The 22,433-nt window shown below is 41.9% G+C and overlaps 1 protein-coding gene across 1 annotated transcript in view; it reads left to right on the top strand.

The window, feature by feature from the left end:
* coq3 (coenzyme Q3 methyltransferase) overlaps positions 1-22,433 on the top strand; it is a 36,854-nt gene that overhangs the window by 8,563 nt on the left and 5,858 nt on the right. Inside the window, exons 2-5 of the mRNA XM_043675179.1 lie at positions 6,462-6,608; positions 14,306-14,405; positions 16,132-16,374; positions 21,720-21,879. Of these exons, the coding sequence (XP_043531114.1) occupies positions 6,462-6,608; positions 14,306-14,405; positions 16,132-16,374; positions 21,720-21,879 (650 nt within the window). The remainder of the gene's footprint in view (positions 1-6,461; positions 6,609-14,305; positions 14,406-16,131; positions 16,375-21,719; positions 21,880-22,433) is intronic.

The following is a 22,433-nucleotide window of genomic DNA, read 5'->3' as shown; positions in this document are numbered from 1 at the left end:
TAAAAAGACTTAAGGGGTAGCTTTTTCATATTGAGGATGATGCATGTGTGGAACGAGCTGCCAGAGGAAGAGGTAGAGATGGTACAATTACAACATTTGAAATGCATCTGAATGGGTAAATGAATAAGAAGACTTCAGAGAAATATAGGCCAAATGCTGGCAAATGAGATTCTCAAATTGGGATGTCTGGTCAGTGAGTAAGAGTGGGACCAAAAGGTCTGTTTCCATGCTGTATAATTCTTTATAGATATAAGTTGTTTTCCTCAGTGTCTCAAGATATATTAGGAGTGTAAGTTGACTCCGTGATCTCTCCCCATTTTAGAGTTTTTGGGCCTCTACTCCTGGTATTTGAATAGGCAAAGAAAATTAGGGAAAAAGAATGAAGAAATAAGTGAAGTGGCTGAAGCACTGAAGGATGAAAGTTTTGATGGAACTTGAAAGAAAACTTGTTTGTGTAATAACTTTCATTTATATTATAGTCTTGCAAACACAAAAGCACTTCACAGATGTAGGGCAAAATTTGAGATGAAAGAACTCAATGTGATACTCGAGGTGATGGCTAAACTTTTTCAGCCAAAGACCTAGAATCAGAGGATGGTTGCAAATCGTTCTGCATTTGCCATTTCTGCAAGAGCAATTTAGCAATTTCCACTTCTCTACCCTTCTGAAACCTTGCATTTTTTTTTCTCCTTTCAAACGCTTAATCAGTTTTTGTTTGAAAGCCATGATTGAATCTGCTTCCATTACACACTGAGGCAATGCATTTCACACCCTCACCACTGGCATCTTTTAATTCTTTTGCCATTCATCTTAAATCTATGTCCTTTTGTTTGGTTCTTTTTCTTGACATTCTGACACACTTGATGCGACTGCAATACATAAACTTCTGTGAACAGCCAACATTTATTAAGCAAGCTGGGTAATCCAAGATGGAGGACAGGAACAATTTCTGACTGTAACAGCTGCTCCTTTGAGGTGTTTTAGGTATTGGAGGTGATTGCCTCGAATTCCAGGAGCAGCAATTACTGTTTTATATGCTGTTGCATTGTTTTGGAACTTTGGAGAAAAGAAAAGTCAAAACAATCACACTTTTAAAAGGGAGAAGAACAGACAAAGGAAGCACGTGGTGAGGTCAGTGCAGGGGGTCGGGTGGGGTGGGGGGGGGGGTGGAGGGAGTGGAATGGAAGAGAACAGAAGAGAGAGAGAAAAACCCACATTGCTAACTGACAGAGTCAACAGTTACTGCCTTTGCTGTTGAATTCATGTATCACTGGACATCTGAGTGCGTCTGGGAAAATTAACAAACAGTGAAATGCTCTTCTTGTCGGATGTGGGAGTTTAGGGAGAGTTTACTGAGGATTATATCTGCAATAAATGCCATTGGTTACGAATCCTATCAGATAGAATGCTTCTGTCTCTCCAACTGATCCAATGAGGAATTTACGAGAGCAAGGGGATGTGATGGATGGCAGTCAATGGTGGGGGGGGAGAAGTCTCAGATACAGTCACAGAGATGGGTTAACTCCAGGAAAGATAAGAGAGGTAGGCAGGTAGTGCAGGAGTCTTCTGTGGCTATCTCCATTTCAAACAAGTATGCTGTTTTGGAAAATGTAGGGGGCAATGGGTTCTCAGGGGGATGTAGCACAAACAGCCAGTTACTGGTATTGAGACTGGCTCTAATATAATGAGTACGTCGGGTTCCAAGCGATCGATTGTCTTAGGGGACTCTCTAGTCTGCGGTGCAGACAAATGTTTCTCTGGCCAGCAGCGAGAAATCAGAATGGTGTGTTGCTTCCCTGGTGCCATGATCAAGAGAGGGTGCAGAATGTTCTCACAGGGGAGAGGGGCCAGCAAGAGTTCATTGTCCACATTGGAACCAATGATATAGGAAGGGAAAAGGTTGAGATTCTGAAGGGAGATTACAGAGAGTTAGGCAGAAATTTAAAAAGGAGGTCCTTGAGAGTAGTAATATCTGGATTACTCCCGGTGCTACGAACTGGTGAGGTCAGGAATAGGAGGATAGAGCAGATGAATACATGGCTGAGGAGCTGGTGTATGGGAGAAGGATTCACATTTTTGTATCATTGGAATCTCGTTTTTGGAGTAGAAGTGACCTGTACAAGAAGGCTGGATTGCACCTAAATTGGAAGGGGACTAACATTCTGGCAGGGAAATTTGTGAGAGCTGCTCGGGAGGAATTAAACTAGTAAGGTGGAGGGATGGGACCCAGGGAGATAGTGAGGAAAGAATTCAATCTGAGACTGGTACAGTTGAGAACAAAGGCGAGTCAAACAGTCAGGGTAGGCTGGGACAAAGTAGAGAACAAGGTAGGGCTGATTAAATTAAACTGCATTTATATCAATGCAACAGTCCTAACAGGGAAGGCAGATGAACTCAGGGCATGGTTAGGAACATGGGACTGGGATATCATAGCAATTACAGAAACATGGCTCAGGGATAGGCAGGACTGGCAGCTTAATGTTCCAGGATACAAATGCTACAGAAAGGAAGGCAAGCGTGGAGGGGGAGTGGCATTTTTGATAAGGGATAGCATTACAGCTGTACTGAGGGAGGATATTCCCAGAAATACATCCAGGGAAGTTATTTGGGTGGAACTGAGAAATAAAAAAGGGATGATCACCTTATTGGGATTGTATTATAGACCCCCTAATAGTCAGAAGGAAATTGAGGAACAAATTTGTAAGCAGATCTCTGTTATCTATAAGATTAATAGGGTGGTTATGGTCGGGGATTTAAACTTTCCAAACATAGACTGGGACTACCATAGTGTTAAGGGTCTAGATGGGGAGGAAGTTAAGTGCGTACAAGAAAATTTTCTGATTCAGTATGTGGATGTACTTACTAGAGAAGGTGCAAAACTTGACCTACTCTTGGAAATAAGGCAGGGCAGGTGACTGAGGTGTCAATGGGGGAACACTTTGGAGCCAGCAACCATAATTCTGTTAGTTTTAAAATAAAGGATAGAAAGGATAGACCAGATCTAAAAGTTGAAGTTCTAAATTGGAGAAGGGCCAATTTTGACGGTATTAGGCAAGAAGCTGATTGGGCACAGATATTCGTAGATGAAGGGATGACTGGAAAATGAGAAGCCTTCAGAAATGAGAACCAGAATCCAGAAAAAGTATATTCCTGTTAGGGTGAAAGGAAAGGTTGGTAGATATAGGGAATGCTGGATCACTAAAGAAATTGAGGGTTTGGTTAAGAAAAAGGAATGTCCGGTATAGATGGGATAGATTGAGTGAATCCTTAGAGTATAAAGGAAGTAGGAGTGTACTTGAGGGAAATCAGGAGGGCAAAAGGGGTCCTGAGATAGCTTTGGCAAATAGAGTTAAGGAGAATCCAAAGGGCTTTTACAAATACATTAAGGACAAAAGGGTAACTAGGGAGAGAATAGGGCCCCTCAAAGACCAGCAAGGTAGCCCTTTGTGTGGAACCGCAGGAGATGGGGGAGATACTAAACAATTATTTTGCATTAGTATTTACTGTGGAAAAGCACATGGAAGGTATAGAATGGAGGGAAATAGATGGTGACATTTTGAAAAATTTCCATATTACAGAGGAGGAGGGGCAGGATGTCTTGAAATGCATAAAAGTGGATAAATCCCCAGGACCTGATCAGATGTACCCTAGAACTCTGTGGGAAGCTAGGGAAGTGATTGCAAGGCCTCTTGCTGAGGTATTTGTATCATTGATAGTCACAGGTGAGGTGTTGGATGACTGGAGATTGGCTAACGTGGTGCCACTGTTTAAGAAGGGTGGTAAAGACAAGCCAGGGAACTATAGACCAGTGAGCCTGACCTTGGACATGGGCAAGTTGTTGGAGGGAATCCTGAGGGACAGAATGTTCATGTATTTGGAAAGGCACGGACTGATTAGGGATAGTCAACATAGTTTTGTGTGTGGGAAATCATGTCTCACAAACTTGATTGAGTTTTTTTTTGAAGAAGTAACAAAGAGAATTGATGAAGGCAGGTCGGTGAATGTGACTTCAGTAAGGTGTTCGACAAAGTTCCCCATGGGAGACTGGTTAGCAAGGTTAGAGCTCATGGAATACAGAGAGAACTAGCCATTTGGATACAGAACTGGCTCAAAGGGAGAAGACAGAGGGTGGTGGTGGAGGGTTGTTTTTCAGACTGGAGGCCTGTGACCAGTGGAGTGCCACAAGGATCTGTGCTGGATCCACTACTTTTCATCACTTATATAAATGATTTGGATGTGAGCATAAGAGGTATAGTTAGTAAGTTTGCAGATGAAACCAAAATTGGAGGTATTGTGGACATCGAAGAAGGTTATCTCCAATTACAACAGGATCTGATCAGATGGGCCAATGGACTGAGCAGTGGCAGATGGAGTTTAATTTAGATAAATGCGAGGTGCTGTATTTTGAGAAAGCAATTCTTAGCAGGACTTATACATTTAATGGTAAGGACCTCTCGAGTGTTGCTGAGCAAAGAGACCTTGGAGTGCAAGTTCATAGCTCCTTGAAAGTGGAATCACAGGTAGATAGGATAGTGAAGAAGACGTTTGGTTGGTTTCCTTTATTGGTCAGTGTATTGAGTACATGAGTTGGGAGGTCATGCTGCGGCTGCCCAGGGCATTGGTTTGGCCACGTTTGGAATATTGTGTGTAATTCTGGTCTCCTTCCTATTGGAAAGATGTTGTGAAACTTGAAAGGGTTCAAAAAAAGAATTGCAAGGCTGTTGCCAGAGTTGGAGGATTTGAGCTATAGGGAGAGGTTGAATATGCTAGGGCTGTTTTCCCTGGAGCGTTAGAGGCTGAGGGGTGACCTTATAGAGGTTTATAAAATCATGAGGGGTATGGATAGGATAAATAGACAAAGTCTTTTCTCTGGGGTGGGGGAATCCAGAACTAGAGGGCATAGGTTTAGTGTGAGAGGGAAAAGATATAAAAGAGACCTAAGGGGCAACGTTTTCATGCAGAGGGTGGTACGTGTATGGAATGAGCTGCCAGAGGAAATAGTGGAGGCTGGTACAATTGCAACACTTAACAGGCATTTGGATGGGTATATGAATAGGAAGGGTTTGGACGGATATGGGCCAGGTGCTGGCAGGTGGGACAAGATTGGGTTGGGATACCTGGTCGGCATGGACCAGTTGGACCGAAGGGTCTGTTTCCGTTCTGTACATCTCTATGACTCTAAGTACAACCTTTTGGAGGAACCCTTAACACTCTTTGCAATGCTTGCGGAACTGTGTAAAGGGACCAGTTCTTCCTTTTATGCAAGAATTCACATCACAATCAGTAATGCTCACAAGACAGCCCCCTGCCACAGGATGCAGTGTAGTGATTTGATTACTCCCATAAACAATGTGATGTAGATCATTCCTTAATGGCAAAGTCTGATGTAAATCTTTTTTTAATTGCGGGATGTGGTTAGAATTTTAACTACAATGTTCTTATTGATTCTAAATAGCAGGAGATTGCAATGTAAATTTTTTTACATTCTACTTGCAAAACAGAGAAACATACCACCCTACCCGAGGACATCCAATTTCTTGAAGGTCAGCAGAGTAAATTAACTCCTTAATGTCTCACTTTGGTTCTTAACTCTTCTGCTAATGGGAACAGTTTCTGCTTCAACATAGTGGCTTTTGGTCCCTCAGGAAACCTCTTCTACTATACAACTTCAAAGTGTAGTCACCAATTAGGAAAGGTAGCTGCAAGGTTTGCACAGCAAGATGACATTAATCATCTATTGAAGAGTGAAGACTAGCGAGGTCAGCTGAAGAACGCAATTTGTGGAAAATATACAATAGGATCTTTTAGATCCACCAGAAACAAGTGAGCAACTGTCAGTTTAGTGTTTCTTTCAAAAAGCAGAAACTGCAGTCAGTACTGCCGCAGACTGCACTGAAATACCTGTCAAGTTTGTGTCACAGCAGTACTTGAACCTACAATATTTTGACCTATCACTAAGCAAAACAGGTGCTTGTTGTAAAATCTTAAATCCAAGATGAGAAACTGCCATTAGACCTTCATGTGCCAGCTGCATTTTTTCATTGTTTTGTGATTTGTTTTGTTTCCTCCAACTATCCTGCTATATCTATAAATAGAGGCTTGTACTTTATCAAAACGTCCTTTCCGTCCAGTCATGGGTGAACAGGCAAACACTTTTTAGATGCTTTTTCAAAAGAAAATGTAACTTATTAAATTAACAGCAATATAATGGCTTTTGTTATGGGTATGATTGAAATAATGTCGCTCGTAAAATATCACATGCTGTAATGATCTGTTGGACTTGATTTAAAGCAGGTGAGGTTGGCTATCAAAGAAATGTCAGACTGACCTGAATGGTTTTTCAAATGTTTTCCTATAGAAATCTACATACAACATCGAATTTCAAATGTCACCTATTATGAAAACCTGCTGATTTTTGAAGGGGTTCTAACATGCATTATTTACTATAATTTGCTTCTTAGCTTTTTTAGAAAATACAGCACATCAAAGTCAACTGTGGAATTTGATGAATTGGAGAAGTTTCAGGCTTTATCACAAAAATGGTGGGATCGAAACGGAGAATTTGGAGCTCTACATGCTTTGAATGACCTCCGTGTTCCTTTTATCCGGTATGGTAACATTTAAGTTCTCCACATATGTTAGTAACATTGCGAGTTTTGAGAAGATTTGTAGCCCAAGTTGAGGTTCTGGATGTAAGTTTGCTGGCTGAGCTGGGGTGTTCATTTCCAGATGTTTTCATCGCCCTACTAAGTAACATCTTCAGTGGGCCTCCGGGCGAAGCGCTGCTGACAGTTCCTGCTTTCTATAGATGTCCACTGAAGATGTTACCTAGTAGGGTGACGAAACGTCTGGAAATGAACCCTCCAGCTCAGCGAACAAACCTACATCCATGGTAAAAACATGCTGATTAATTTTAGAATTTGTCACATTAAGGAGACTGGGAAAAACGTCTTTCTAATTCCTTATTATTTGCTATTGGAAATGAGGGGTATGTTAATTTGTCACATGAGCACATGGCACAGCTATTAGACAATAGATGTTGACATGGAAATAGACCATACAGCTCATACTGCTCTGCCATTTATGATTTGATCATCTTCAAACCCACTTTCTTCCCCTTTTTCCCAACACCCTTGATTCCCTTACTGATTAGAAACCTCTCTGTCACAGCCTTGAATATACTTAATGACCCAATCTCAACAGTCCTCTGCAGTAAAGAATAAAAACAGATTCACTGCCCTTTGACAGAAGGAATTCATCATCACTGTATTGATTTGCTTTATTCATATCATCACATTTTGTGTTTTTAAAATCTTTTGTTATTACAAATATACTTTTTTATAATTAATAGAACCTCATGGTGGTGACTTCTGCTTTGGATGAAACTTGTAACCCTGCCTCAGCCCGGGAAATGTGTTTTCCAAACTCTTCCGTAGGTTCTGCTTACACAAGCCAGTGTTGCAAGAAATTAAATGGAGAAAAGGAGTGAATGTACAAATAGATCGTAATGTCATTTTCTTTTATTTTGAACTGATTTCAGCTACATTTTTGATACATAGAGTTATACAGCATGGGAATAGACCTATTGGTCAAACTGATCCACACCGACCAGATATGCTAAACGTATCTAGTCCCTTTTGCCAGTATTTGACCCGTATCCCTCTTAAACCCTTCATATGCATCTACTCATGCAGATGCCTTTTACATGTTGTAATCAGTGGTCAGCACTGCAGCCTTAGTGCCAGGGACCCGGATTTGATTCCAACCTCGGGCAACTGTCTTGTGTGGAGTTTGCACATTTTCCCCTTGTCTGCATGTGTTTCCTCCCGGTGCTCTGGTTTTCTCCCACAATCCAAAGATGGGATTGGCTGTGCTAAATTGCTCATTGTGTCCAGGGATCTGCGTGCTGGGTGGGTTAGCCATGGGAGATTTGGGGATGGGATGGGGTGGGATATTCTTCGGAGGGTCAGTGTGGACTTGATGGACTGAATGGCTTGCTTCCACGCTAGGGATTCTGTATAAAAATTCTGTAATTGTACCAACTTGCTCCTCCACCTCTGGCAGCTCATTCCATATGTGCAACACCCTCTGTGTGAAAAAGTTGCCATTTTAAATCTTTGCCTTCTCACCTTAATCCTACGCCCTCCAGTTTTGGACCCTCCTACCCTGGGAAAACTAGTTTGGCTGTTCACCCTATCTATGCCCCTCATGATTTTATAAATTTCTATAAGGTCACCCCCTAAGCTTCCGACGCTCCCAGGGCAAATTCAGCCTCTCCCGATAGCTCAAACCCTTCAACCCTGGCAACATCCTTGTAAATAATTTCTGTATCCATTCACGTACAACAACATCTTTCTTCTAGCAGGGAATCCAGAATTGAACACAGTATTACAGAAGTGGTCTCACCAATGTCCTGTATAGCTGCAATACACATGCCTGATGAATTTTGCAAGCAGCATTTTTCTACGTACATCAACTAGTCCACCCTGATACATAAGAATATGAGGAAGGGGAAGTAAGTCACTTGAGTAGTGTACCAGAAACACTGGTAATCCTCTGGAGTTCAAATCCTATGGTAGCAAATCTCTCAATGATCATGAAACAATAATGATAAAACCTCATCTGGTTACTAATGTCCAGTATCTAGTCTGGCCTACAGGTTTCCAAACCCACATAAATATGATGGACTCTTAATTGACCTATGAAACTGACTTAAGGATGGGTTATTTTAGATCAAAGTTATGTAGTTAAAAAGGGTGAATTAATAATCATGTTGTAAAATAATCTTTAGGGATCTGTGACCACAATGTGATAGATGGATTGAAAATGAGGTAGTTCAATCTGAAATCAGGGTGTTAAAATTTGAATAAAGGAAACTGACTTGTTGGCCGAGATGAATTGGGAAAATACATTAAAAGGCCATGATGTATATAGGCAGTGGAAAGTCTTGAAAGAACTACTACATCACTTACAGCAATTGTACATTCTTTCAAGTTGTAAAATCTCACAAAAGGTCAGTTAACTTTGGCTCCTAGCAGCAGCTCATTGTATGTCCCTTTTCAACAGACCAAACAAAAAGCTCTGGCATTACTGGACCAGTTTAATAGTCATGTAGACAAGGAACTGTCATCAAGAATGAAGCAACTCTAATTGATATTTGATATTTTCAAAACTAACCGATGACAATAGATTGTTACCAGTATTTTAAACTACACATTCTAATGCTGGTATTTTGATTATGGGGTGTTTAACAAAAAAAATGTTGTAGTATTTTGCAATTCTTATCTTTGTTTCTTTTTATTTTGGTGATCAATGGAGCACAAAGACATGAAAAATATTCATAATATAACATTATGATATAACATATGATACCTACTAATACATACAGCACAGTAAATTTGCAGATGATACGAAGATTGGTGGAGTTGTGGATAGTGAGGAGGGCTGTTGTCGGCTGCAAAGGGACTTAGATATGATGCAGAGCTGGGCTGAGGAGTGGCAGATGGAGTTCAACCCTGTCAAGTGTGAGGTTGTCCATTTTGGAAGGACAAATAAGAATGCGGAATACAGGGATAACAGTAGGGTTCTTAGTAAGGTGGAGGAGCAGAGGGATCTTGGGGTCAATGTTCATAGATCTTCGAAAGTTGCCACTCAGGTGGATAGAGCTTGCAAGAAGGCCTATGGTGTATTAGCGTTCATTAGCAGAGGGATTGAATTCAAGAGTCGTGAAGTGATGTTGCAGCTGTATAGGACCTTGGTTAGGCCACATTGGGAGTACTGTGTGCAGTTCTGGTCGCCTCACTTTAGGAAAGATTAGATTAGATTAGATTATATTACATTACATTACATTACAGTGTGCAAACAGGCCCTTCGGCCCAACAAGTCCACACCGACCCGCCGAAGCTCAACCCACCCATACCCCTACATTTACCCCTTACCTAACACTACGGGCAATTTAGCATGGCCAATTCACCTGACCTGCACATCTTTGGACTGTGGGAGAAAACCGGAGCACCCGGAGGAAACCCACGCAGACACGGGGAGATGTGGAAGCTTTGGAGAGGGTGCAGAGAAGATTTATGAGGATGTTGCCTGGAATGGAGAATAGGTCGTACGGGGATAGGTTGAGAGTGCTAGGCCTTTTCTGAATCATTGGTGACCTTTAAGGGGCAATTGGATAGGTACATGGATGGGTGCTTAAGCTAGGACAAATGTTCGGCACAACATCGTGGGCCAAAGGGCCTGTTCTGTGCTGTATTGTTCTATGTTCTATATATAAAATCACATAGTCCACCACCATCTTGGATCAGTAATGTCAAAAGTCTACTATGTAGACAAAGTTTACAATGGCCCAGAAACTTAAATGGGTAATACTGTGTCAATAATTTGGATTTGGGGACCAAATATTTCTAAATTTGCAAAAATTATAAAACTAAGTAGTGATGTGTTGTGAAGAAGATATAAAGCAGTTTCACGAAGAATTGGACAGTCTTACTGAATGGGTAGGACATGGCAGTTAGAATATAATGTGGGACAACTGTGAAATTATGCACTTTGCTCGGAGGAATATATGTATGGACAATTTATTAAAAGGTGAGAGGTTGTATGTAAAGGGACCAGGTGTTTTTGTCATTAACATAAATGATTTGGATGCGAGCATAAGAGGTACAGTTAGTAAGTTTGCAGATGACACCAAAATTGTAGGTGTAGTGAACAACGAAGAGGGTAATCTCAGATTACACCAGGGTCTTGACCAGATGGGTTGAGAAGTGGCAGATGGAGTTTAATTCAGATAAATGTGAGATGCTGCATTTTGGGAAAGCAAATCTTAGCAGGACTTGTACACTTAATGGTAAGGTCCTAGGGAGTGTTGTTGAACAAAGTGACCTTGGATTGCAGGTTCATAGCTCTTTGAAAGTGGAGTCACAGGTAGATAGGATAGTAAAGAAGGCATTTTGTCAGAGTATTGAGTGTAGGAGTTGGGAGGTCATGTTGCGGCAGTACAGGACTTTGGTTAGGCCACTGTTGGAATATTGTGTGCAAGTCTGGTCTCCTTCCTATCGGAAAGATGTTGTGAAACTTGAAAGGGTTCAGAAAAGATTTACAAGGGTGTTGCCAGGGTTGGAGAATTTGTGCTATAGGGAGGGGCTGAACAGGCTGGGGCTATTTTCCCTGGAGCATCAGAGGCTGAGCGGTGACCTTATAGGATAAATAGACAGTCTTTTCCCTGGGGTCGGGGAGTCCAGAACTAGAGGGCATAGGTTTAGGGTGAGAGGGGAAAGATATAAGAGAGACCTAAGGGGCAACTTTTGCACACAAGGGTGGTAAGTGTATGGAGTGAGCTGCCAGAGGAAGTAGTGGAGCCTGGTACAATTGCAACACTTAAGAGGCATTTGGAAGGGTATATAATAGGAAGGGTTTGGAGAGACATGGGCTGGATGCTGGCAGGCGGGACTGGATTGGGTTCGGACATCTAGTCTGCATGGACAGGTTGGACTGAAGGGTCTGTTTCCATGCTGCACATCTCTATGACTCTAGTCACAAATGACAACTGAAGAAAGTGGCAAAAAGGGTGAATGAGACTGGGTGACTGAACGCCTGTAAGGAACAGGACCGGTACAAGTGTATTAAGCACCCTTGGTGTATCCTCATGTGCACCCCTCCCCAAGTCTTATACATTGTCTATTGTTGGTTTATCAGGGATCTTGCATTAACAACCAACCAACATGCCCACTGCAACGCATATAGATAAGTATGCAGTTCCTTTAGTAACAAAGAGGAAGAATACACTGCAATGGAAATTATAGAGTCAGGAAATTGTTGCTCTTGACCAATTCTCTCCGCAATGGTTTCCCAAATGTAGTAGTTCACTAGGTGTCATTCTCCTTCCTTCCTTGTGAATATGCTTCCTTTTCAGATAACCATCTAATTTCCTTTGTATGCTTTGATTAGACCTACCTCCGTCACATTTTCAGATAGTGTATTCTGCATGTTAAAAAAAAAGAGTGGCAAAAAATTAAGGGTTTTTTTCAGAAAGGAGGGGCAATTCACACTGAAGAGGATGTCACTGACCAGCATATAGTGGACAGACATTGTATAGGGAATACAGGTAATGACATAAGAAGGTATTAAACTTAATTGAAGCTAAGTGGAAGATATTCATAGATTCACATTTTGTAGCTTTTTTTAATAACTTTACTGCTGACCACTCTTCGCGATACAGATCCCCTAGGCCGATAGTATTCTCAGACTGTGAAAGCACTGTGAATAATGCCATTAGTTTCCCTCAGCTTCACCCATAAACTACATGTCCTATTAAAATAGAAGAAGCTTAAATCCAAATACTAATTTTAAAAATGAGCAGAGCCCCTCATAACGTAATCACTAATTGGAATTTCAAAATGCTAGTTCAATTGGAGGCATAATTTGGGTGCTTTGAAACACTCCATCCACCTGGACAGTTGCTTTGGCATTAACAAGAGAGTCCAACCCAGAATGCACGAGAATGAGTACATTGCCATGGTTGCCAGCTCTAAAACTGTTGCATTACAAGGGTAAGAATCCCCAGGAGTGGATTAGACCAACAGTGGGACAACAAAGTCTTCACTGCAACCATCAGCATTTAGCGGTCTGAGAGCAGGATGGGACAAGCTGAACATTTACTGGGACTAGCCAGATTTGTGATTGGAGGAGCAGCGATTGCTCTTTCAATCATAGATTCCTTCTTTTTTTCCCACAGTTGCAGTAAAGCACCTCTAATCATGGATTTCCTATCTGTTGCTTTTACTCCTCCACATAGTCTGTGCTTCCAAAGATAGCTCCACTTCCCCTGCTCTCACTGCTTCTCCAATCACTGCTCTGCACTTAGTAATGACTTTCAGCAATGGCAATTTAACTGACAATTAACAATTTTTTTTAAAAACAACCTGACAGTTGCTGAGTGGAAAGGACCTTCAGGTAGCTTTGTAGTTCAACCGCCAGACTTAGAGAAAATTGGGACTGTTGGTGGTCTTAAGTCTCCTGTAAAATTACAGAGCTACCCACAACTGAGAAGTAGTAGTTCCTGCTTGCCACTACTCCAAATTTTACTTGAAAGCCATCATTGCATTTCCTATTTGAAGTGACCACCTATTTTGCCTGGAGGCTGTACCAGATCTGAGATTGAAAGATAAGAGTTGATAATGTAGAAGAATTAAATCGAATGAGCTAAAGGACCTTATTCATCTGTGGCTGTTTTCAAATAGTGTGAAAGTAAATTGTGTGGGCATGCATCTAACACTTTTACACCACAGTGATCTTATTCCATTAGTCGTTGGGGGAAACCACTCTGATCTTTCACATTAAAAAGATTGCAGAAGAAAAAGGCCTTGAGTTGGAAACCAAATATTGGGATCATTGCCCAGTTTTGAACCTGCTTAACATTCAATATTTGCTTTCTGGCTGAATTGTACTAGAGACAGCCATTTAATACTTTGTGTCCATGTTCAGCTTTCACTTTGGGATGGTGGCAGGCTCCAGAGGTGGGAGCTGTGGAATATACAATTAGCTGCAAGGTGGTGGATGGTGTAGTAGTGTTGTCATCAGCATTGTATACCCCTGTTTGGGAACTAGAACACGGCTGTAGAAGCAGGAAGTTTCTGGAATTTTCCCAGTGTCAGTTCCTTCTAAAACCTAGGAATCTTTTTGCTCAATATGTCCTTGGGTTTGTTTTAAATTATATGAAGCTGTATTACTTATAATGCACTTTTTAAAAAAAAACAGACACTGTGTGCTTGTGAGCATTTGTGTTTTTATTGCTTTAATGCATGACCACATGCTCATCTTTATTTTCCTATCCTCAGGTGAAACTGCTTCCATTGTGGTGTTTCTATTCAGTTCTGTAATAAACTTTGAAATTTTAAGTCAAATGACTTACACACCAAAATCATAATTTTATCAGAAGTGTTCCAGTTTTATTAACTTTACTGTTGTGCTCCAAGAAAATTCACTGGGACTACTCAATGCTTTAGTTATATTTTGCAAAACATATTTTAAAATCTCAATAATAATTTTAAGTTAAAAGAAACAACTATTGCATATCAACTTTTGATTTATTCAGTCAGTTACTATCTATATCACTGATATGTCCTGATTTTAAAATCTGTAAATCAGGACATGTTTTCCTAAGGGATGAACATACTGTCAGACATGAACACAGTAAACATAAGATGTAATTTTTTTTAACTTTCCATTTCACTTTAATGGTGATCTCTGGGGAAATGCTTTATATAGGTAATCATTTTTTTCTTTCTCTAATCTTTGCTAGAGACACATTGTTGACACATAGTGAAAAACAGCAATTAGGACGTCCCCTTCGTGGCTTTCGAATTTTAGATGTTGGTTGTGGAGGAGGACTGCTGAGTGAGGTACGATAAAGAGTCGTGATTAATGACTGATCAATTCACAGTTTACATAGAGATTAGAAAACATTTTACTAATAACCTGCATCATTTTAGCACCTTAACTCAGTAAAATGTTGAAGGTTAGGGACCTGGAGAGTAGATGACAAGAATTATGACCTTTTGAGTTAGATCAGGACTGTCCACTTACGACCAAGAGGGATGACATTTTGCTTTGAACACCCCCACCGGCGCACACCCCCCCCACACCCAATTGGAACCCAGTGCTTTGCACGTAGCACAATATACGAAGAACAAGCACAGAAATAATAATTCCTAGTATAATGATAATTCTTTAACAAGAGTTCTGGATTTCCCTCCCAATGACATCATAGGTGTAACCACACCACATGGGCAGCAGCGGTTCAAGAAGCAGCTTGCCACCACCACCACCACCTCAAGGGCAAACAGGGACAGGTATTAAGTGTTGGCCCAGTCAGTGATGTCTACATCACATGAGTGAATTTTCAAAAATAATAGAAGTATTAAGTTAAAAAAAATTAGAAAAATGAAAAAACAGAATTTCTGATTAGGTGGCAAATGAATTCTGATTAATCAAGGTGTTACTGAGGAGAATGCATTAAGGAACGGTTATCACTAAAGTATTTACATTCAAAAAGAGGAATGTTTGCTATACTTTCCATTAACTGGTATCAAATAGCACACCTCTTTAGATGTTTGCAACACAATACTGGCCACACAAAAACAGCATGTGCTTGCAAACCTCACAACATTGTACTAGCATTCCAATATTGGATAACACTTGTTGAACAATCCTGAATGTGTAATTACACTGACTACTAATTTAAGACCATCAGCCAGGCTCGCATTGCAATCCGCTCGCCAAAACCTGCATACACTCGTATACATTGACATGGAGAAAGTGAGGACTGCAGATGCTGCAGATCAGAGCTGAAAAATGTGTTGCTGGAAAAGCGCAGCAGGTCAGGCAGCATCAGAGGAGCAGGAGAATCGACGTTTCGGGCATAAGCCCTTCTTCAGGAAGGGCATATACATAGACATGTTCTCTTTGAACAGAGACAACATATCTAGGCATTGCACCTTTTTCAAATAGGCAACAGCTGAATTAGTAAAACATCTCGTGCATCAGTCAAGACGTTGTCATAGATGATCAGAGTGCACTTGCCAACCAGTCATGATACTTTTAATACCTTAGAATTCTCAATTTAAGAACTTACTAATTCTATCACATTTGCTGCATCTAACTTGCTGCTTCCTGCTCATCGAAACTCCCACTTGCTGCCTCCCTTCTGACACTCTCATTTCCCCTCCTCCTCACCACTCCCTTCTCACGGCCCTCTGCTACAAAGAGCCTTGTGGACCCCACTAGCCCTTCAGCAGGGTCACCAAATAGACAGTCCTGGTTAAATAAAAAAAAAACAGAATTTCTCACTGCCTCAAATATCTATGCAGTTCTCCTGTACAAATGATGTGCTTCCTTAAACAGGTCTGTTACCATATGTTCACTGCCTTGTGCCCAAACTGGTTGTGCCCCTTTCCTGGCATAATTTTGGGTGTATTCATTGGGTTCTGTACATTTTTTTTTCAGGAAAATCATTTAACTAATGTTATTTCTGTGGGATTTTGTTTTGTCTCTTTTCATATTGGTTATAAAATGGTAATTGTATTTTCTCCAGGTAAACATTGGTAATTTTACTTTTGACCTATTTAGCCTCTTGGTAGACTTGGAGCGATGGTCACAGGAATTGACCCTTTGGAAGATAACATCAGACTAGCGGATGTACACAAGTCATTTGATCCAGTCCTGAAAGAACTGATTCAGTATTCAGCTTGCTGTCTGGAGGAAATGGCAATGGAATCACCTGGAAGGTTTGATGCTGTTATAGCCTCTGAAGTTGTGGAACATGTCGGTGATGTGGAAACTTTTATCGGATGTGCTGCCCAAGTTTTAAAGGTATGGTTTTTAAAAAAAATCCAATCTAATTCACAGAATCTGGGCAACACTGAAGAAAAGCATTTATTACCTATCCCAAATGACTGTCAAGAAAATGGTGGTGAACTGCCTTCTTAAAATGCTGTCATTGTGTAATAGAATGTACATAAAAAGAGAGTTGGATTAGTCGTGTATAATTTAAGAATTTTACTTATAACAGTCTTTGTAGATGCTGTAACCGGAAACAGTTAAACGTTGAGAATTGTTCATTAGGGTTTAAACCATGGCAAGAGAATTTAGCTCATTGCTGTTTGACCTGTGCTCAAAATGGAGGATTGTAATTCATGCTTGTTTATTTCTTTTTGACACCACATTGTTATCTGAAGACAATCAACTTTGATAAGTTGCTGCAGTAATTTGATCCAGCCATGACACAGAATTGACAATGTTGTGGTTCTGTTCGCCGAGCTGGGAATTTGTGTTGCAGACGTTTCGTCCCCTGTCTAGGTGACATCCTCAGTGCTTGGGAGCCTCCAGTGAAGCGCTTCTGTGATCTTTCCTCCAGCATTTGTAGTGGTTTGAATCTGCCGCTTCCGGTTGTCAGTTCCAGCTGTCCGTTGCAGTGGCCGGTATAATTCCTAGAGCCAGGGAATTCCTAGAGGCATGGCACTCATCCACAGATTCAATCAATAAGCACATCGACTTGGACCCAATATACCGGCCACTGCAACGGTCAGCTGGAACTGACAACCGGAAGCAGCAGATTCAAACCACCACAAATGTTGGAGGAAAGATCACAGAAGCGCTTCACTGGAGGCTCCCAAGCACTGAGGATGTCACCTAGACAGGGGACGAAACATCTGCAACACAAATTCCCAGCTCGGCGAACAGAACCACAACAACGAGCACCCGAACTACAAATCTTCTCACAAACTTTGAGAATTGACAATGTATTTGCAAGTGAGATGGTGTGTGACTTGGATAAGAACTTGGGAGGTGGTGGTAGCACCATCCATTTCTTCAAAGTGGCAGAAGTTTGAGAGGAAGGTCAACAGAACATTGGCAATGTTCTGCTGTGTACCTGGTTGTCGGTACATAACTGCAACCGTGTAATTCTGTTGCTGGAGGTTGAAGTGGTTGTACATGTATTTGGAAAGGCAAGGACTGATAAGGGATAGTCAACATGGCTTTTTGCGTGGGAAATCATGTCTCACAAACTTGATTGAGTTTTTTGAAGAAGTAACAAAGAGGATTGATGAGGGCAGAGCCGTAGATATGTTCTATATGGACTTCAGGCGTTTGACAAGGATTCCCATGGGAGATTAGTTAGCAAGGTTAGATCTCATGGAATACAGGGAGAACTAGCCATTTGGATACAGAACTGGCTCAAAGGGAGAAGACAGAGGGTGGTGGTGGAGGGTTGCTTTTCAGACTGGAGACCTGTGACCAATAGAGTGCCACAAGGATCTGTGCTGGGTCCTCTACTTTTTTGTCATTTACATAAATGATTTGGATGCAAGCAAAGGAGGTTCAGTTAGTAAATTTGCAGATAACACCAAATTTGGAGATGTAGTAGACAGCGAAGAGGGTTACCTCCGATTACAACAGGATCTTGACCAGATGGGCCAATGGGCAGAGAAGTGGCAGATGGAGTTTAATTCGGATGAATGCGAAGTGCTGCATTTTGGGAAAGCAAATCTTAGCAGGACATATACACTTAATGGTAAGGTCCTAGAGAGTGTTGCTGAACAAAGAGACCTTGGAGTGCAGGTTCATAGCTCCTTGAAAGTGGAGTCACAGGTAGATAGGATAGTGAAGAAGGTTTTTGGTATGCTTTCCTTTATTGGTCAGAGTATTGAGTACAGGAGTTGGGAGGTCATGTATTGAGTACAGGACATGGGTTAGGCCACTTTTGGAATATTGTGCGCAGTTCTGGACTCCTTCCTATCAGAAAGATGTTGTGAAACTTGAATGGGTTCAGAAAAGATTTATAAGGATGTTGCCAGGGTTGGAGGATTTGAGCTATAGGGAGGGGCTGAACAGGCTGGGGCTGTTTTCCCTGGAGCGTTGGAAGCTGAGGGGTGACCTTATAGAGGTTTACAAAATTATGAGGGGCATGGATAGGGTAAATAGGCAAAGTCTTTTCAGTGAGTTGGGGGAGTCCAGAACTAGAGGACATAGATTTAGGGTGAGAGGGGAAAGATATAAAAGAGACCTAAGGGGCAACGTTTTCACACAGAAGGTGGTGCGTGTATAGAATGAGCTGCCAGAGGATGTGGTGGAGGCTGATATAATTGCAAAATTTAAGAGGCGTTTGGATGGGTATATGAATAGGAAGGGTTTGGAGGGATATGGGTCGGGTACTGGCAGGTGGGACTAGATTGGGTTGAGATATCTGTTCAGCGTGGACGGGTTGGACCAAAGGGTCTGTTTCCATGCTGTACATCTCTAGGAGTCTATGACTGTAATCAAGCAGACTGTTTTGTCCTGGATGGAGTTGCACGTCTTGCACATTATTCGAATTACATTTATGTACACAAGTGGCAGGTCATCACATTTTTGAATTGTGCCTGGTAAATGTTGGAAGGACATTTGGGAGCCCCTCCTTAAACCCTCTCAGTTCAGGACTTCAGCCATGCTACCACCATGAGTCCCAAGCCAGGCCCATCAACTGCAGCCTCACCACTGCCTTCTCCACCGTCACTGCCAAAACAGCGAACAGGGAAAGATGTAGCCAGCCTGGGCAGTGGACAAACCCGAATGCTGCCTACCCTGCTGCTGCTGCTGCCACCTCCCCTGCCTCCCTTGCTGCTGCTGCCTCCCTTGCTGCTGCTGCCTCCCCTGCTGCTGCTGTTGTCATATTGGAATGGTAAATGCACTTTACTGAATTCCAGTGGAAAATATGTTTCTGACCATCTGATGCTGTAGTAACTCTGAGTAGCGAACTGTCCCAGTTACTGGGTCGTGTTCACTTTTGTGATATCCCCTCGTTTATGTTGCCAGCCGAAGTCCCAAGACATGGCTGACCCCCCAGAACAGCTTCCTGGGTGTGGACAGTCATTTTCCAGCCAGGCGTCCCATCATGTGTGACCAACGTACTGTTTGCATGTTTCAGGTAACCAATGATAGCTCATATGTACACATACTGGTTATCCAGTAGGGTGAGGGTGACCTAGGCTATCTCAACCCTGTATGACAGGCTTAGTATTCTTAAAAAATGAGATGAGAAGATTTGAGAGTGAAACAGATGCATCCAGAGGATAATATTTTTGATCACTCAGACCTCTGATGGAGCTTACCTGTTAGTAAGGACTGTGAGTTTTCCCACTTAGTGCTTGGTTATCCTGCAGATTAGATTTGTATCAGGTAGGGTTTTTTGCCTCAATGTACATGGTTCAAAGGCATGGAGCATGTGCCAAAACTTGGGAGGAGCAAATTGCCAAGGTGAGGCAGAAACTGGGCAGAATGGGAGCACCACTCTCCCTCCATTGTGGTTAAAAGGCTAGTCATCAGGCATGAGGTACTCTTGCTGTTGCTGTATGTGGCACAGGTCTGGCCCATTCCCCGATCCTTCACTGCTGCAGTCACCCGAGCCTTATACCACTTCAAATGGGGGAAGAGTGCACCCAACACCGCCCTCAACCTGAAAGCCATCTTTGTGTGTGTCTGCATCAAACTGTGTAGACCCTCTGTACGCAAACACCAAGTGTTACTACAATACTGAGGTTCTACCTATACCTGCTGTTGCTGTGGAATTCTCCTCACACTTGGACTGTTCCATATGACCGGTCCCTCTTGGAAAAATTTGTAAAGGAAGACACCTTTGAGCAAGCAGTTGTCAGCACGTAGCGACCTAAAGGCCCTCCTGGAAAAGAAGAGGGTTGATCTTTTTGGGCATTTCCTGACTGGACTGTCAGAGTCATTGGGCAGAATGTCTCCTTGCGAAACCTTTCCAACAAGCAGTAAGGCATCACTTGGCTGGTGGTGAGAAGGACACAAGTTTTGAGATCCTTCTTGTACCCCAGGCGCCTCTGTGCCACAGTGGAGGCAGGGAAGAAACTACCACACATCTCCAGCTGGAATGTGTCTTTGTGAAACAAGCCTGGAGAAAGATGCAGTGGTTTATGTCAAGGTTTCTTGGAGCAGCTCCGTGACACAGGACTTGTGTTCTACAGCTGTTCCCCAGGGCACTCACCAAGGCAAACACTGACCATACCTGGAAGACTAACAACTTTGTGTGTGATGCTCTTTGGACTGCCTGAAACTTGTCGGCCTTCCAGAACAAGGAGTTGACCTTGACCAAGTGTTGCAATCTCCCACATTCCAAGCTCCAGGACTATGTACTGAGGGATGCATTAAAACTTGGGGCAGCTGTCTGAAGTCTTTCTTCCAAACCACAGCGAGGGTCCGTTCAGTCATCAGACTCTCCCCTTGCTCTCAATGTTTGTAAATAGTGTCCTGCATGAGCAAGAAATGACTTGGTTTGCAATTTGGCATGGAATGTCAAATTCCAGTGTTTATTCTTTTTCATTATATCCAAAGACTGTGCGGACTGCTTTAGTACCTGTGAATTACATACAGATTTTTTCTGAATATAGTATATTTTTTGCAATTTAAAAAAATTTTCCTTGATCCAATTTGGTAGGTACTTTCTAAAGAACCAGCTCGGTGATGTCATTATATGCCTCTGGAACAGGTGGGCCTCTTGGCTCAGAGGTAGGGATGATCCATTTTGATAGGTTACATGGCTCTTGGTGACTCACCTGTGCTCACTTGGTATCTTTAAGCTTTGGTTGTGCCTTAACTTGGCAGGCTGAGAAATGAGATGTGTTCCCACGCAAGTATGCATTCAATATCGATAAACAGAAAGGTGAATGTAGAAAGGGGAGGCAATGGCCTAGTGCTATTATCATTGGACTCTTAACCCAGAGACCCAGGTGATGTTCTGGGTCACAGCAGATGGTGTAACTTGAATTCAGTAAATATCTGGAATTAGAGTCTATGATAACCAGGAATCCATTGCCAATTGTTGGAAAAACCCATTTAGTTTATAATGACCTTCAGGGAAGAAAACTGCCATCCTTACCTGGTCAAGCCTACATGTGAATTCAGACCCACAGCAATGTGGTTGACTCTTAACTGTCCTCTGGGCAATTAGGGATGGGCAATAAATGCTACAGAGCCAGTGATGGCCTCATACCATGAATGAATTTAAAAAAAAAAAATTCGTGGAGGAGGTTTGAGCTGGAAGATGAGTTTCTATATTATCAGACATCCAGCTGACCAGAAAGGTTATTAATTTAAAATGATGTAGTGTGCTGTTCACAGCTGCAAATAATTGAAATCTCTTATTCCTTCTTAATCAGCCTGGAGGATCACTTTTTATAACAACCATTAATAAAACATTCCTGTCCTACGCATTGGCAATTGTAGCAGCTGAGAAGATATTCAGAATTGTACCAAATGGGACTCATGAATGGGAAAAGTTCATCAGTCCTAATAAATTGGAGACTCATCTAATTTCCAGTGAGTAATGTCAATATTTACCTTTTTTTTAGTTTCAAAGTTATATTTCTTGAATAGAAATCAGGGCAATTCAAGGGTTTTGCCCTTGAATTGATTTAGAGCTAAATGGCTTTTAATTTGGGAATGTAGTTTTATAAGTTCAGTAAAGTCAAAATGCTCATTTATTATCTATCATTTGTTATGGAATTTGCACATTCTCCGCGTGTCTGCGTGGGTTTCCTCCCACAGGTCCAAAAATGTGCAGGTCAGGTGAATTGGGCATGCTAAATTGCCCACAGTGTTATGTGCATTAGCCAGACGGAAATGGGACTGGATAGGTTACTCTTCAGAGGGTCGGTGTGGACTTGTTGGGCCGAAGGGCCTGGTTCCACACTGTAGGGAATCTAATCTAATCTAATAGAGTCATAGAGATGTACAGCATGGAAACAGACCCTTTGCTCCAACCCGTCCATGCCGACCAGATGTCCCAACCCAATCTAGTCCCACCTGCCAGCACCTGGCCCATATCCCTCCAAACCCTTCCTATTCATATACCCATCCAAATGCCTCTTAAA

Source organism: Chiloscyllium plagiosum, chromosome 3, assembly GCF_004010195.1.
Source record: "Chiloscyllium plagiosum isolate BGI_BamShark_2017 chromosome 3, ASM401019v2, whole genome shotgun sequence".
Lineage (NCBI taxonomy): Eukaryota > Metazoa > Chordata > Chondrichthyes > Orectolobiformes > Hemiscylliidae > Chiloscyllium > Chiloscyllium plagiosum.
This window is presented reverse-complemented; position numbering and strand designations above follow the sequence as displayed.